Source organism: Penicillium odoratum, assembly GCF_028828045.1.
Source record: "Penicillium odoratum strain IBT 22623 chromosome Unknown utg000004l_segment0_segment0, whole genome shotgun sequence".
Lineage (NCBI taxonomy): Eukaryota > Fungi > Ascomycota > Eurotiomycetes > Eurotiales > Aspergillaceae > Penicillium > Penicillium odoratum.
This window is the reverse complement of record NW_026643146.1, coordinates 1,267,035-1,283,997: the sequence shown is the minus strand read 5'-3', so window position 1 is coordinate 1,283,997 and position 16,963 is coordinate 1,267,035. Positions and strand designations below refer to the sequence as shown.

At 48.3% G+C, this 16,963-nt stretch overlaps 6 protein-coding genes across 6 annotated transcripts; 3 read left to right on the top strand and 3 right to left on the bottom strand.

The window, feature by feature from the left end:
- Positions 1 to 300: 300 nt before the first annotated feature.
- On the top strand, positions 301 to 1,376 carry N7520_004739 (carbon-nitrogen hydrolase family protein; the record flags this gene model as incomplete). The annotated part of the gene is made up of 3 exons (XM_057138673.1): positions 301 to 345; positions 434 to 522; positions 578 to 1,376. The coding sequence occupies 3 exons, from the start codon at positions 301 to 303 to the stop codon at positions 1,374 to 1,376; spliced, it is 933 nt and encodes a 310-aa protein (XP_056996880.1).
- A 1,381-nt stretch (positions 1,377 to 2,757) lies between these two features.
- N7520_004738 (dynamin-like GTPase vpsA) lies at positions 2,758 to 5,340 on the bottom strand (the record flags this gene model as incomplete). The annotated part of the gene is made up of 8 exons (XM_057138672.1): positions 2,758 to 2,926; positions 2,979 to 3,063; positions 3,118 to 3,376; positions 3,432 to 4,073; positions 4,142 to 4,883; positions 5,008 to 5,102; positions 5,180 to 5,249; positions 5,315 to 5,340. 8 exons carry the CDS (start codon positions 5,338 to 5,340, stop codon positions 2,758 to 2,760), a joined length of 2,088 nt encoding a protein of 695 aa, XP_056996879.1.
- A 391-nt stretch (positions 5,341 to 5,731) lies between these two features.
- N7520_004737 (H(+)-transporting V1 sector ATPase subunit A) lies at positions 5,732 to 7,943 on the bottom strand (the record flags this gene model as incomplete). Its single annotated transcript, XM_057138671.1, has 4 exons — positions 5,732 to 6,685; positions 6,747 to 7,414; positions 7,504 to 7,588; positions 7,647 to 7,943. The coding sequence occupies 4 exons, from the start codon at positions 7,941 to 7,943 to the stop codon at positions 5,732 to 5,734; spliced, it is 2,004 nt and encodes a 667-aa protein (XP_056996878.1).
- Positions 7,944 to 9,287: 1,344 nt separating this feature from the next.
- N7520_004736 (WD40 repeat domain-containing protein) lies at positions 9,288 to 12,341 on the top strand (the record flags this gene model as incomplete). Its single annotated transcript, XM_057138670.1, has 7 exons — positions 9,288 to 9,299; positions 9,888 to 10,813; positions 10,868 to 10,962; positions 11,013 to 11,416; positions 11,482 to 11,962; positions 12,015 to 12,162; positions 12,230 to 12,341. The coding sequence occupies 7 exons, from the start codon at positions 9,288 to 9,290 to the stop codon at positions 12,339 to 12,341; spliced, it is 2,178 nt and encodes a 725-aa protein (XP_056996877.1).
- Positions 12,342 to 13,436: 1,095 nt separating this feature from the next.
- Positions 13,437 to 14,776, bottom strand: N7520_004735 (ATP-dependent RNA helicase eIF4A; the record flags this gene model as incomplete). Its single annotated transcript, XM_057138669.1, has 3 exons — positions 13,437 to 14,380; positions 14,439 to 14,693; positions 14,746 to 14,776. The coding sequence occupies 3 exons, from the start codon at positions 14,774 to 14,776 to the stop codon at positions 13,437 to 13,439; spliced, it is 1,230 nt and encodes a 409-aa protein (XP_056996876.1).
- A 233-nt stretch (positions 14,777 to 15,009) lies between these two features.
- Positions 15,010 to 16,570, top strand: N7520_004734 (SF3a splicing factor complex subunit PRP9; the record flags this gene model as incomplete). Its single annotated transcript, XM_057138668.1, has 2 exons — positions 15,010 to 15,099; positions 15,158 to 16,570. The coding sequence occupies 2 exons, from the start codon at positions 15,010 to 15,012 to the stop codon at positions 16,568 to 16,570; spliced, it is 1,503 nt and encodes a 500-aa protein (XP_056996875.1).
- Between the last annotated feature and the right edge of the window lie 393 nt (positions 16,571 to 16,963).

Genomic DNA, 16,963 nt, shown 5'->3' with positions numbered 1-16,963 from the left:
ACCACGAGCCTCTGAATATCTCTGTTGTTTCCTGGAAGGCCTTTTGGATGTGTTTGCTGATATTTGTCTCTATTGTTTATCATTTGCCTGTAAATGCTACTGGGGTAATGTGTAATGAGAACGATAAGAGAGTTGGGGTTACATTCACATATTTGATGGGTCATGGGGTAAGGCGAACCCACTTTCTCCAATAAGTTGGAGTCACTGGACCCGAATGTCACGAACCTCGAGACCGCAATGTAAATTATCTCCAAATTCTCTTCCTCCCTTACTCTCTGCTGTTTAATTCAAGATCTCAAAATGGCACCTACTCGTCGAGTTGCAATCATCCAATGGCATATCCAAGTACGACTCCTTCCACGGCCCTAAACAATACTCAATATCATCTATGACGTAAACCTCAGGAATCAGAATGTAGCTAACATCGCCCTAGGAGCTCGCCATTGAAGAGAATCATGCTACAGCATGCGATTATATTATTCAGGCAGCCTCTCAAGGCGCCGAACTTGCAGTTCTACCCGAGTCAGTTTCGTCCCCAGCCATAGCCAGGGATATATAAACTGACTTTCAATTAAAGATATCATCTAAGCGGCTGGGTTCCTACAGATCCGCGCTGGGCAGAGCAAGCCGGTCAATCAGCAAAATATCTAGCCAACTATCAAGCCCTTGCAAAAGAACACAAGATTTGCCTTGTGCCTGGTACTATCATTGAGAAGCACGTAGGCGCTAACCAGGATACTCTCTTCTACAATACCGCGTACTTCATCTCGAGCGACGGCAGCATTCTCGGCAATTACCGCAAGAAAAACATCTGGCACCCCGAGCGGCCGCATCTGACTTCATCCGGACTGGAAAGTCATTCAGCCATCGACACGCCGATCGGTCGGATCGGAATGCTAATCTGCTGGGATCTGGCGTTCCCTGAGGCATTTCGCGAGTTAATTGCTGATGGTGTGGAGATCGTTATCATACCTACTTTCTGTAATATCTACCCATTTCCGTTGAATTTCTGGGATTCCATTTGGCTGATTTATCTTTCTGCAGGGACTCCTCGTGATGCTTCGCCTGAGGCATTGCGGCGCAACCCAGCTTCTGAGGCTCTGTTCCTATCTTCCACACTGACGGCCCGCTGCTATGAGAATACTTGTGGTATCATCTTTGTGAATGCTGCAGGCCCGGCGGATGATTTCCTGGGTATGTCACAGATTACACTGCCTATTGTTGGCCCCGTTGCGAAAATGGGTAACGAGGAGGGCGTTGTGGTTGCAGATATGGATTTGGAGCTGTTGGATATCGCGGAGAGGAACTATAAGGTGCGGGAGGATATTAAGAAGGAGGGATGGCATTATGTATATCGGCATACTACGAGCCAGTAAATGGCATGAACGAAAGGAAATAGCATACTAAATCCATGCACCCATTGTCCTATCAGGATATTTCAAAATTTGAAATTGTTTTACTTTTCCTCCTCCTCAGCTGCAGCCTTCCCAGCGGTTGAAGGTAAAATGTTGCCCATTACTATTTGAAGCTCAAGATTCCAGAGCAGCATCATGACATGTGGGGCGGAATAGCTTAGCAATGTTTATGATCTTCAGTGCTTCCTTGAACGAATCGCTTAACTTACACGTTAAGTTATGTACGTGATTGATGGGTTGGATCTCACGTCAATCTTGCGAGAGACGCTCCTATCCAGAATTATCGAAATCGCTCAGAACTCTTTCATTCTTGCGAGTGACAGTATCTGTGATGATCTCAATATCCTGGGAACTGCTTATTTTGACTGCGTTGGAGAAAGTTCACCTGCGGCCTGTGCTGGACGCTAAAACAGCAGATGTGGTTCACGTCGGAACATTATCTACATGTGCCGATGAAAGAGGGGGCGTTACTTCAGGGGCAAATGCAGCTCTTTACGGTGGCCCAGGCACTTTTGTTGTGATATTCTCGTGGGAGGGTCGCGCTTTTTGATGAGGCAACTGGTAATGTTGATAGAGAGACAGAAATGTGGGTGTTCAACGGGTGGTTCTTGAGGAATTCCAGGAGTACACAATGATGACCGACTTAAGACAAATGATGATGCTGATTCGATTGTTCTGATGGACTAAGGGCAAATTGCGGAGATAGGAACATTTGATAACTTGTGGAAGAAAAGAACAGTGCTTTCAGATCTATTTTCGATAGCAGTGGGCGTTGAAGAGGAAGGTTTATAGGTGTGTTTTGCCTAATCTAATGGCAGATTACCAGCGGCCATTGTATAAAGCAATCATGGACAAAAATCATTAATTGATACAGTCGTCATCTAGAATAAGCTCAAGGAAGAAAAACATGATAACAAAAGAAAACGGTATAGAGCTCTCAAATTCGGCAGCAGCAAGAAAGAGAAGAAAACGGCGGGGGCATAAACAAATCTTAGATGCAGACAATACCCCAAAGAGAAAAAAAGCATCATGACATGAAGGAACTCCTCTCATCAAAACGCACCAGGTGGAATAGACAAGATGAAATGTCCTGAGGCCCCCGCTAACCAAGACCAAGAACTAACGGCTTGAAAAGCAACCAAACCTAGGAGAGTGGGTGGATCGGATGACTCTGAGCGGTGGAAGCAACGCTAGAGTGCGAAGTATGGTCAAATAATTTCCGGTTCGTTGCAAAGTCACAAAAAAAGGGACACAGTGAGCCCAACTCCTCCAACGCGTATTAAGTTCAATCATACAGTCAGTAATTCTGGTCATTTCTTTCACGGAAGTCAATGCATGTCCTTTACTGGACCTGGCTGACAATCTCGCTAGCGCGAGACAGGCTCTCAACCATCTGCTGACACTCCTTCCGCCGGCGGGTGGTGTAATCGCTCTCTTTGAGAAGGTCGTCCAGCTCGTTGTTGCGGTACATATACTCGAGTAGCTCGCCCTGCATTGTGTCCTTTGTAAATCTAGAGAGCGATTAGTACGCAAATATAAAACAAAGAGCCAAGAAATACATACTGCACGAGGGTGTACATGACCGCCTTGGGAACCATATCGATCATTGTGCGCTTAACAATGTTGAAGTAAGAGGTGATCAGGAGCTCTGTTCCAAAAGTTAATAAAGTGCGCTTGAAGCATAAACATGATCAATACGTACTGATGACCTCCACCTCCGTGGACTCCCGCTCGGACAGAGTGGCAGAAGCCTTGAGCATAGGCGGCGGGGCTTCCATGGCAGCCATCTTCTTCTTGTTCTTCGAAGCCCAGAAGCTACCAAAGAATCCGTTGCCATTGACGGCCTCTCCAGTGGTATCCAGAGACGGGCTCGCGGCACGGGCAGGCAGGGGCTTGCCAGTCTTGGGGTCCACCTGAGTGGGCTTGGCGGCATGCTGACGCTCATTCACGATAGACATAGCCTAGAAAAAGTCAGCTCTATTTGGGTGTAATTGGGCATGGGTTAAGGAAGCTTACGCGGTGTCCATTAAGGAAGTCAGGGTGACCAGTGTTGATATAAGTTGCCTCCATGGCAATCAAATCCTTGACCAGCTTGTTTGTGGGCTCCATACACTTCTTAAAGAAGGCAATCACGACTTGATGGAACTTCTCCTTCAGCATGGGGTAGCGACGGAACAGCTGCTTGGTCAATAGTTGACCCAGGATTCGAACCAGCTCGTCATAGACAAGGGAGATACACTTGATGCTGGGCTCCTCCAAGCGCTTAATCTGCTGCTTGACAATCAACTCAAAAGCGGTGGTACCGACGAAAAGCGCCGGGGAGGAACCAGATGAGTTGTAAAGGATGGTGCGAATATCAATGTCCTTCACTTGGTCGAACGGATCAACGGCCTTGATACCGTTCGAGTAAAGCTCATGGAACACAAAGCTGATACGAGCACCACCCGACAGTTCAACGCTAGATAACTCCTGATTGTTTCCTTCCAGGACAGTGCGGTACTCGTTGCTGAACTCTGTAATGATGTTGAGGATGATGTTGGCGCTGTTGCCAAGCATCGAATCACCAAGCTGCGCCAGCTCCGTGGTGTATTTCTGAAGGGAGGAGGAAATGCGACCCTTGATATCAGGCAAAGTTTGCTTAATGTGCATCATGAGGATCTGGAAAAAAAGGGAATTGGATGTTAGTCTCGACTCCATCTTCCATGTCACAAGATAGGAACACCCACCAGGTTCAACTTCCGGGCCAAGTACGGAGTTCCACAGTATGAAGCCTTATTCCGGTAAGCCTTGTGGTTCTCAAAGAAGTTCTTCTCGTTCTCCAAAGCGTAGGCAATGGGCTTCTTGTTCTCAATATCACGTTGACCACGATTGACGACCGGCACGTATCCTAGGCGCAAGGGAATAATCCGTCCAGCGAGAATATCCACCACGTCGGTACCGTCGTCCATCAGGTCGACCTTACTCAACACACCGATAGTGCGCTGTCCCTCTGGGTCCACCTCACGGGCCAACTTGAGACCGTCCGAGTTGGCCAAATCCTGGTTGGCCGAGGTCACAGCCAAAATGATCGCATTGGGCTTACTGATATACTTGAGCACCATATCCTTGATCTGACGTTCGATATCCTTGGGCTGATCTCCGACAGGAACCTTGGTCAAACCAGGCAGATCAACCAGAGTCAGGGTGAGGACGTTGGGAGAGTAGATGCGCAGATTGATGGGAACTGGCGAAATTCCGGCATTTTTGCCAACCTTGCTCTCTGTCTCACGAACGATCTCCTCCCGGATCTTGTTGAAGTCAAAGAACTTCTCGCCTGGCAAGTGCAGGAACTCTCCGTACTCATCAATGTTGGACTCGCTATCCGTTGTTTCCAACTTTGTGTCACCGTTTGATTGGGTGCTGGCAGGCTTGTTGATCAACTGCAGGATAAGAGGTCTCCGGGTAACAATTCCTGAGCCACGGGGCAGGCTAGACGTGAAGAAGCGGGTGGTTAGCAATGGCTGACGACGACACCGGGAAGGGCCCCGCCACCGCCGCGGCGCAGGAGATTCGGCGGTGGGAGCCCTTTCGTAAGGGAAGAATAGGCGCATACAAATCACGACCGACGATGTTCTCTAGTACTGAACTCTTTCCGCTTGACTGCGATCCGACAACGGCGATCTGGGGCAAATCGATCGGGTTGTGTACCTAAAACCAAAGCGGCGGTGTCAGTCCGGAAGTGAAGAGACCACGGTAGCCGCAGATATGAGCTTGCTTAAACTTACACCGACAGTTGAGAACACATCCTGAAGCTTGTTGACCAGCGAGATCAAGCTGGGATCGTTCACGTTTATGCTGCGCACGAGGTTAGCTTGGCCGTATCAGGGTGGAGGGGGACAGGGGGGTTCGGGGATGCGCACGAGTAGCCAGTGGTCGGGCTTGCCATGATAGGCGATGTGAAGAACAAGCGAGCAAAAGAATTTGAATCTTAACTAGGTTTTTGGTTTCCTTGGGAATTAAAAGAGAGAAAAATAGAGAGCAAATGCGATTCTCGAAAGACGGGAAAGCGGAAGTGTGTTTGTTGGTGTGAGAGCAAAGGCGGTGGATGAAGAGTGGCGGTGATAGGCATCCACCTTATATATGGTCTAGACTTAAGTTAGGTACAAATGGTTTTTCTGTCGCCTTATTGACGTCAAGGAATATCGAGACTGTAAAATTGTTTCTAGAAGAAAGATTTTGCCTCATAGAAGAAAATCGGATTGAACATAACTACAGGGTAATGTGCTGGGGAAAGGCCGGAAAATAAACATATGCGCAAAATGCAAAAAGATGCCCGTCTACTCATCCGAGACAGAAGCAAATCGGTCCGACATGGACTGCAGAAGCTTCTCGTACTTGGCCGAAATCTCCTCCTCGTTGTCCGGCACCTCGAACTTCATGCTCCGCAGGGCGGTCTGGAGGTCGCTAGTGGCATCGCGAACCTTGTTCCATTGCTGTCCCTGGGCGACGGCCTTCTGAGCTTCATCGTGGTAACTCATGAACGCCTTCATCATGTACTCAGTCTTCCACAGAGGGCAGAACTGGTCGTAGTCGCTGTAACCGTTCTGCTGGAGGAAGTCATCCTTGAGCATAGCAGACACGTCCAGGGTGATCTTGTCCGAATCACCGAGAGCTGCCTTACCGACCAGCTGCACAACTTGATCCAAGTCCTCGGATTTGGACAGCAACTCACGGATTTGATCACGCAAACGGGGGAATTCGGGGTTGTTTTTCTCGTAGTATTTGTCCAGAATAGCGTTGTACTTGCTGTAGGACATGGAGGTGTTGACTGAGGGGAAGTGCTTACGCTGCGCAAGTTTCTTGTCGAGACCCCAGAATACTTGAACGATACCCAGGGTACTGCTGGTAACGGGATCCGAGAAATCACCACCAGGTGGGCTGACGGCGCCTACAATGCTGACACTGCCCTCACGCTCGGGGCTTCCCAGGGCGCTGGACTTGCCGGCACGCTCGTAGAAAGATGCCAACTTGGCACCCAAGTAAGCAGGGAAACCCTGATCAGCGGGCATCTCACCAAGACGACCCGAGATCTCACGCAGGGCCTCGGCCCAACGAGAACTGGAGTCAGCCATCATGGCGACGTTCTTGCCCTGGTCACGGAAGTATTCGGCAATAGTGATACCGGTATAGATAGAAGCCTCACGGGCGGCCACGGGCATGTTCGAGGTGTTGGCGATGAGGCAGGTACGCTTCATAATAGGCTCCTTGCGACCGTCAACGGTAATGGAAAGCTATTGGTAAGATAATGGTCAACATGGAGCCACAAAAGGAATGTTACCTGAATATGCTTACCTCAGGGAAATCCATCAAGACTTCCGCCATTTCGTTACCACGCTCACCGCAACCCACGTAGACGATGATATCACTGTTCGAGAACTTGGACACAGACTGGGAAATGACAGTCTTACCACATCCGAAAGCACCGGGGATACAGACAGTACCACCCTGGACACTGGGGAAAAGAGCATCCAGCACACGCTGGCCGACAATGAATGGCATATCGGCCGAAAGTCTATCGCTGACAGGACGGGGCACACGGACGGGCCAGGTCTGCATCATGCCAAACTCGGTCTTCTTTCCCTCAAACTCGACCTCCAACAGCTTCTCTGCGACAGTGTAGCTGCCAGCTGGGGCTATCCGGGTAATGGTACCTCGGGCACGCGGGGGCAGGAGGACCTTGTGCTCGTTTACCAGGCTGTTCTCGAAGACGATACCCCAGATATCACCACCGGTGATGTGATCGCCAACCTTGAAGCCAGCGGGCTTATACTCCCACTTCTTCTCGCGGTCCAGCGCATTGACGGAAATACCACGGGGGATGTAAATACTTCCGGACTTCTCAGAGATGGCCTGGAGGGGTCGTTGAATACCATCGTAAATTGTCTCCATCAGACCGGGTCCGAGCTCGACGGAAAGGGGCTTACCCGTCCGAGTGACGGGATCGCCAACCGTCAAACCAGCTGTTGTTTGAAGGGGTTGTCAGTAAGCAATGCCATTGAGGGGGTTTGGTGGACCGTATACGTGGCCCGGAGATGGGAGGCGCTCATACCGGTTTCCTCGTAGACCTGAATGGTAGCTTTATCTCCTTCGATCCGAATGACTTCACCGACGAGATTGTCATGTCCAACGTTGCACTATAGGAATCCCGCAATCAGCACGGGTTCGGAGGTGGGAGCTTGGGGGGAACATTACCAGCTCGTACATGGCACAACCGATCATATGCTCGGCCACGACAACTGGTCCGGAGACCGAGAAGATCTTGCCATGCTCCTGATTGTCTTCAGAGCCCATCGTGGAGGTATTTGGTGTGGATGTGGAGGAGATGGGGGAGGTGGAGGTGGTCGAGTTAGTCGGAGAGGGCGAGTCTGGAAGCGGTGGCAGCTCGGGCGGTGGAGGTGTTGACGCACGCTGCTTCTTAAGCTCACTTCCACTAATCAAGACCAGAAGGGACGGTCGAGTCTTCAATTGAGGTCTCCCTAAACCTAACATTCGGCAAGACAGAGAAATTCTATCTTGTAAGATGGATCCCTGATCCATTGAGGGGATGCCATGGCCAGCCAATCCAATAGGGAGCTGAGGTCGTGGAGTTCCTCTAAGCTGTCATCCAATCCTTTGTCAGGGATTGGCGCCTCCGATCAATTATTATTTTTAAGGGGGGAATACACCTTGAATTTGATGTTTGTCCGTTCATGCAGGCAAACTAACATTGGAAAGATGTAACTTGAAGAATATAAGGCACCTCTATAAGGCCTTCCGCACTCTGAACAAAACAATGGCCCTTGAAGATTTCTTCGGTCAAATTAGGTAGAAGATTGTTCAAATCTTTCGGTCGGAGCATTTTCCAGCTCTAGGTTATAGTCTACTTTGCTATGTAGTACCAGGGTATATGTAAGTGCATGATCTAGCTCACAGTGAAAGTACAGTATGCACTCTGGATCACTTCGGGTCTATGTAGTAAAAAGCGATACCATTAACTATATATATAGAAAAATCCCCGTTAACACTAGACAATATAGAATTGAATATCTACTTCTCCAAAATAAAATTCCTGACCTCTGATGTATATCGTTGTCATAAAATGTTATAGAAAAATGCTACAAATATAGTGGTATCGTTCCCCTACGCATCTTGCCTGGAAGCTCCAGACCTGTTCTGTTTAGGTTGACCGCCAAAAACCCTAAGCCCAGAAACTCATACCAGAATTCAGTTGTATATATCTCCAAACTATCCATATTCATTTTTTTCAGATCATAGACATTTTGAGATTATATCATTCATCCATACCTGACAAATGTAAAGGGAACTAAATAGATAGCTATAATAATGATCTTGAAGTATCCGCTACATCAATCAATTTGATAGTGATTTGAGTGAATTTTTTCAATAGCCTGTCTGAAATCAGGTAAGATTCATAAGGGAAGAATACCCAGCTAAAGATGATTGCATGTAAAGACCGAATAAACGTTGACATTGATACCGGTAATTTGTCCACAGGTATGGTGTGTTTGACCCGTAGAAGGCGCGATGAAATTATTTCTATAGATTATGGTCAGCCTTAGGTATCAGATCAGCTTGAGACTACATACTCCGCATCCCTGGCAGTCGCATTTGCCGCTGGTGCAAGTACAACCCTGGGCACCGGTACAGGAGCAAGTGGATCCGCAGCCACAACCCATGGTGATTTTGGCTGTTTAGGAGATTGGATGAGAATTTAATAAGGAGGTTATATTTGATACTTGATCAGTCGAGAATATTTTAGAGTAATTATTACCAGGGGAACCGGTGCTTCTTATATTTGGTAGTTAGCTCTTGCCCCATATGACTAAGCGCATCATGATGTCGTCAGTGTGATAATGAACCATATTTTTGTGCTGAAGCGGATGATGCAGTCATGCTTATGATCTAATAAGTACTACTAGTACTAAGTTTGAATAGGAATGCATATTAATACATAGTAGTAATATTGCTTAGACGATCTATTCTATAGTCTCTGTAACTCCAGAACCCTTTTAAGTGCTGTTGGCCTTACCAGAAGGCCTTATTAACTCAGATAAATTTTTACAATCATTTTCATGCCGAATTCCTGTTCTTTGGTTATTTTCATCCTTGTGACTCAGGGAACTGACTTTCTTGTGACCTGAGACTGGATCGCATCACTGGCTCACCGATAAGCCCACTCCCGCCCCAAACCCTCCAAGGAGGGGAGATACCCGCATTTTCGAGAACCTCATACCTCATACCTCATTTTCTGATGCTTACCTTGGGAACACATTTCAAACGTTAAGTTTCCTGTGAATTATCTGTCAAATCTGCGAGTATCTTCCACTCGTCACGCTCCTAGACTCCTAGACAACTGGAGCTATCCCCGGTCATTCCCTATCCGCCACTGGTCTGCTCACCTGGTTCTTCCCAAAGAGCTAGGGAACTGTGCAGATCCTGAAAACGGTCGACCTGGCCGACAATCCTCCCCATCAATATATCATTCCCGACGACCCTGAACTTCCTTTGCCCCTCGATACCACTGTATCCAATCCCCGTGCTCCCGACGCCCGATCTACTCAGCTCTTCTCCACAACCTCCCAGCCTCCGCCTGGCACTACTAGCTTCCGGACACCTAATCCTCGACGTCGTCGTCTACAACAAAGTAGTCCCGATACCCTAACGACAGAAACGGCAGCAACCTCGCAACTAGAAGGCTCAAGGGTCGGTGACGTTGCGGCCCAAGACGAAACAACTCATCAACCCGGCCGAACCGACGGCCGCCCTCCATCCCGCAAGCGCCGGCGCCTGCTCACCATGCGTGCTGATGGGTTATCAGGCACTAACGGCTTCTCACAAGCTTCTAATGGGGCTAGCTCAAGGAAAACCAACCTGAACGGCCAAGCGACCGCGTCAGCAAATGGAGAGTCCCATGCCAACGGGGCGGGGAAAGCTCCAGCAAGCCAAACATACTATGGTCATGACCGGGAGGAGGTGACTCGGATTTTGATTCAGAGTTTATATGAGTTGGGTTACAGCGGGTCAGCCTCTGCGTTGAGTGCTGAGAGTGGTCACCAACTGGAGACGGCAGGCGTTGCTACTTTCCGCAGTGCGGTGCTCGGTGGACGCTGGCCGGAAGCTGAGAGAATTCTCATTCAATCATTCCAGAGTAGTGAAGCACAGAATGGCCAGGAATCGGCATCCGAGGAGACACTGCTGCTAGCAGAGGAGGCGGATAGAAACGAGATGCTATTCTTATTACGCCAGCAAAAATTCCTGGAACTCCTAGATGCAGGCAATTACGGTGCGGCATTAGGTGTGTTACGGCAAGAACTGACGCCTTTGAATTACGACATTGATCGGCTCCATGCTCTTTCTAGGTAATTTCTTTCGTACGGTTTTTCTCTTGCTCTGCTAACATTTTCACCGTCTAGTCTGCTCATGTCGCCAACTCAGCTGTTATATGAACAAGCGGGTTGGGATGGTTCTACCCAGGCATCTCGAGAACGCCTTCTGGCAGACTTATCCAGTAAGGGTTGATACTTAATCAGTCCTTGGCTTCTGCTAACCCAGGTATAGAATCAATATCTCCCTCGGTCATGATCCCTCAACACCGCCTGGCTATTTTGCTGGACCACGTGAAGCAAAGCCAAATCAACAACTGCCTATACCACAATACCGCACAGTCACCATCGCTCTACTCAGATCATCTCTGCGACCGGAATGACTTCCCTCTAGAAGTAGGCATCGATCTGACCCAGCACACAGATGAAGTCTGGTATTGCGGGTTTTCTCATGATGGCACCAAACTAGTCACTGCGGGCATGGACAGGATGGTACTCATATATGATACTGCAGATTTCACAGTACTTCGCAGATTGAGTGACCATGGCAGTGGGGTTGCTTTTGCTAGCTGGAGCCCAGATGACACAAAACTTATCACATGTTCTCAGGACAAGAAAGCACGATTATGGAATGTCGAGGTAAGATATAAGATCTCCCTGAAGGTTTTCATTCTGTGTATTGGCTCACTGAAGGACAATAATAGACTGGCCAATGCCTTATTACCATCAACAACCATTCCGAACCAGTGACATCTGCCGGCTGGGCACCAGACGGAAAGTCTTTTGTGACCTCCTCTTTTGACCCGAACACTCAACTATGTCACTTGTCTATTGACGGAACAGAATTGCACATGTGGAAAGGTGGATTCCGAGTGCAAGACTGCGCGATCAGCCCCGATGGGCGGAGACTGGTCGCCGCAGACACAGATTCGAAAATCCATGTTTTTGACTTCAAAACCTACGAAGAAGATTATTGCCTCTCCTTGTCCAGCAAGCCGACGTCCATCGCAATCAGTCGTGATTCGAAGCATATGCTCGTGAACTTGAAAGAGGGTGAAATTCAACTCATTGACCTCGAAACTGCTGCTGTGGTGCGACGTTTCAGTGGTCACAAGCAAGGTGAATTTGTGATCCGCAGTACTTTCGGCGGAGCTGGTGAAAACTTCATTGTCAGTGGCAGCGATGGTAAGTTCTATATTATTCGGATCCATTGAATGTATCGCTGACCAGCCTTAAGACTCAAAAGTCTACATTTGGCACAAAGAGAACGGATCTCTAGTCGAGACCCTTGATGGGCATTCCAAAGGCTGCGTGAACTCAATATCGTGGAACCCAGCAGATCCCACTATGTTTGCTTCGGCAGGCGATGACCGTGCTGTGCGCATGTAAGTTTATATTCTCCTCCTACATAGTCGGAAATTCTCGTGCAGTTCCACTAACTCATCTTTTCAGTTGGTCTCGAGATCATAATCGCTCTCGCCCGACAGGAGGACCTAGCACTCGAGGTGTGTCAACGAGTGGTGTCCCACGGATGAGTGCCATGAGGACAACATATTCATTTTAGCATTACCATCCCCACCATTTCTTGACGCAACTAGCCTCCAGCTAGCAAGATTGTTTATGGCGTTTCGTTCTCCGGGCCGAAATGCCGAGTGGCATCACATGGCGCTTTTTTGGGTACCAAGGCCGAGATACACACTGGAGCTTCCTGATTCCAAGACCGATAAATTCACATTTGGCTTCAGTTTTACGTTGCTTTTACATTTCTTCTTGCCTTCTCGGGTTTCTCTTCTACTCCGCAACATTCCACATCGTATACACCATAACCCCAACCTGTCCTGTCTGCAACATGCCTCTCATTCCATGAGCAGATCCGCAAAGAGTTGATTTTTTCAAGCATTTCAGTTAATACAGGAATAACGACATCCTATGTATGCTTGCACAAGAGGTATACGTTGAAATTACCTTTCTGCTTTTAAATGTTTGGATCTATTCCTTTCTCATTCCCATTCCATCGGCGTTTGAGGTTGAAACTGGACCTGTCTTTTCATATGAGCTCCAGGGATTTCAAGGTTTTGTCTTAGTTAAGTTGGCGCTATTGGTTCCAAGCATAGTTTCATGTGCACACCAGGTCACCTTGAATATACTGTACACAATTACCTGCAGAGGCGTTTGCCGGTCAAAAAACTTTAATGTAAATTTTGTGCAGATCCTTCAAAACGCCTAGCAGAAAACATCCGGGGTAAATTAAGAATGACCAATAAGAACATAAAATAAAGAGGCTGCTCAAGCCTCCATGTGTCAAATTTGAAAGTTAAATCATGAGTGCAACCTGCGACATTGTTTGGCAATTTGGAGCTGGTTTGTATGGCGTTAGTGGCTGATGGTGGTTGACTGGTGATGTTGCAATCTCACAGAATTATCTTGTTTTCCCTTTCCTCCACGCGAGATCCGTTCATTGCCTTGATCTGTGCAATCTGTAATAAAGAAAGTCCCCGACTTTTTCAAGTCAAGTGGACTTGATTTCCCAGAATCAAGGTGGGCATGGCTTCGGGCCAAGTGGTAACACGCAAGTCACTTTTAGTTCATTCAAAAGTGAGGGCTAAGAGCAGGATTGAATCCTTTATGAGAGCAGATCGGCAACTGGAGAAAAACAACATTAGTACGTAACCCAAAGCCAAAATTGACTTTCGAGGGACATGAACTCACCATTCATGGGCATCTCATCGATCTGAGTGGAGTAGTACAATTCAATGTCACGCAGGATGCGGACGTCATCGCTAGTGACAAAGTTGATAGCAACACCCTTGCGACCGAAACGACCAGATCGACCGATACGGTGGATGTAGTTCTCACGATTGGTAGGGAGATCATAATTGATGACTAGAGACACCTGCTGAACATCGATACCACGGGCCCACACATCAGTGGAGATCAGGACACGAGAGTTGCCCTGGCGGAAGTCCTGCATAATGCTGTCACGCTCCTTCTGGGGCATCTCGCCGTGCATGCTGGACACAGTGAAATTGGCCTCGCGCATCTTGTCAGCCAGCCAGTCGACCTTGCGGCGGGTGTTGCAGAAGATCACGGCTTGAGTGATCGTCAATGTGTCGTAAAGATCGCACAGGGTATCGAACTTCCATTCCTCCTTCTCAACGGCAATGAAGTATTGCTTAATACCCTCCAGTGTCAACTCGTCACGCTTAACCAGAACGCGCACAGGGTCGGTCATAAACTTGGTCGTCATATCCAGCACATCGTAAGGAAGAGTGGCCGAGACCACCACAACCTGTGTCGCCGGGGGAAGGTAACGGTAGACATCGTAAATCTGCTCTCGGAATCCGCGGTTGAGAAGCTCATCGGCCTCATCCAGGACGAGCATCTTAATGTGACGGGTTCGCAAGTTGCGGCGGCGGATCATATCAGCGACACGTCCGGGAGTGCCAGAGACGACGTGTTGGCCGTAGTCGAGCTTTCGAATATCCTCGCCAATGTTGGTACCACCAATGCATGCATGACATTGGACATTCATGTAATCGCCGAGCGCCATGATGACGGACTGAATCTGGGTTGCAAGTTCGCGAGTCGGGGAAAGGACCAAGGCTTCAAATTCAAAGTCAATAAGATGGATTCAGCAGTAAAAATATAGCGGTTAATTTACCTTGAGTTTCGCGAACAACAGTGTCAATGACCTGCAGAGTACTGATCGAAAAAGTCGCAGTTTTACCGGTACCAGACTGGGCTTGCGCAATGGTATCACGGCCTTTGCAGATCTGAACAATAGCGCGCGACTGCACGGCCGAGGGGGACTCGTAACCGTAAGCGTAGATTCCACGAAGCAAGCTCTCCTTCAGGTGCATGTCCTCGAAGGTTGGGGCCACCGTAACCTCCTTGGAAGTGCTGAACTCCATGCGCTCTGGGCTGATATTAGAAAGGCTCACTTCACCAAAACTCGGGGACCCGCTTACCTTCAGCGCGTCTGTCGATTCCGTCAGCCATTTTGATAAATTCCCGTTCACGGCAAATAAATAGGATGGTATTAAAAAAGATCGATCCCTACGTGAGGCGTAAGTAAGTTCGACTTTTTGCGATGGAAGCGGTACGGTCACATGACCATCCGCAAAGCTGCAGCTCTTGGGTTCCGCGAACTTCTCTTCTTGACTTGTGTACAGGTCTCTTTTCACCTGGAATATCAGACCCAAAAATAGCAATACTCTGGTCGCCTATCCAAAATGCTTCTTGAAGATCAGCGATTCATTCACGAGGATCTCGAGAGGTTGGAGCAGGCCATTGCTGATCGCGTGGCCGACAAACCTCGGAATGTAAGTCCGCCGACAGCATGATATAATGGATCCGCACATTAATACGTATGTTTCACAGATCCGTGAGAAATTATCCAATGAACATGAACTTGCCAATTTCATAAACCGAATTGACATACAGTCCAAGAGACTGCTGGAGATTTACAAGGATGCGGATGGCCTGCGCGAGAAGGAGGTGCAGTCGATTGGCACAGGCGATCCTTTTGAGGAGTTTTACAAGCAACTGGACGAAATCAAAGATTTCCACAAGCGCTATCCGAATGAGCCAGTCGAGAACCTCGAGCAGGCATACAAGCGTCATCAACCTGCCGAAGGCGAGTCGTCTTACTCAGAGGTCGATAACATGTTCACGGGCGAAGAATGTTTCGGACAATACATGGACCTGACAAGCAATCACGAGCAATACCTGAACCTCCCGGGAGTCAAGCGCCTTAATTACATCCAATATCTTGATGTTTTCGATGGATTCAATCCGCCCTTACTAAATATTAAGCGCAAAGACAAGATCTCTGATAAATACTTCCGTTACGTTGGTGAACTCGCGAGCTACCTCGAGGGATTTTTCAAGCGAGTGAAGCCTCTGGAGGATCTCGATGCGCTGATTGCCAGCTTCGACGAGGAATTCGACAAGCAATGGGCAGCAAAGGAAGTTCCCGGCTGGGGAGATGAACAAGTTGCCACAGGAGGAACAGGCGAGGGAATATGGTGCCCAGACTGCGAGAGGGAGTTCACCAACGAGAACGTCTACCGAAACCACTTGACCGGCAAGAAACACATTCGGGCCGCAGAGGCTCGTAAAGCCGCCGGCACATCAAATGACGACTCCCAACCTTCTACAAACAAACCTTCGACATCCTCACTTGCGAAGGACTTGAAGGAGCGTGCTGTCGCTGTACGAGAACATCGTGTGCGTTCCTTCACAAACGCACTTAAGGACGAGCGAGAAGCCACAAGACGCAATACCGTACGCCGACAAGGTCTGACCGAGCGTGAACGTCAAATGGAACGCGAGGCATTGATGGCTGAGCCCGAATCATTTGGTGAAGGCCGTGGCGGTGACCAATCTGACGACGAAGAGGACAAGGAGAGGATCTACAATCCACTGAACCTACCGCTGGCCTGGGATGGCAAGCCTATTCCATACTGGCTGTACAAGCTGCACGGTCTTGGAGTTGAATACCCGTGTGAAATTTGTGGAAATTTTGTTTACATGGGTCGACGAGCATTCGATAAGCACTTCTCGGAAGCGCCCCACATTTACGGTCTCAAATGCCTAGGTATTACATCAAACACCAACCTCTTCCGTGAGATTACTCGCATTGAGGAGGCAATGCAACTCTGGGAGAAGTTAGAACAGGATCGCAAGAAGGAGCGAGACTCCCGAGACAATGTGGTGCAGATGGAGGATGCTGAGGGTAATGTTATGCCCGAGAGAATTTATCATGATCTTAAAAAGCAGGGCATTCTCTGATGGACACAATTGTGTTCTCTCTTTATGTTGTCCGGGGGCAATGGTGTCAATACTACACAAAATCTTGGAGTTGGGCGAATGGCATGGGTCGTCTTTTTTGTCTCTCAAATAGACATTAGTATCAATGAGGAATAGGTTTCATACCGAGACTAGAATGAAGTTAGCGTTGGTTTTCAAAGGAATGCATATGGATCTAACTAAAATTCATAACTGGGAGTTGTTCAATTCTGCACATGCGATGAGTAACTAGTACTACTAGTAGTATATGCTTCATATCAACTTTGGCAATAACCCGTTGACTTATATAGATCGTCACGTGTTTTCGTGTTCCATGGACACGACCCGCTCACCAATTTCGCGTTTTCATCTCGTTTTTCTTCAATCTCTATTTCT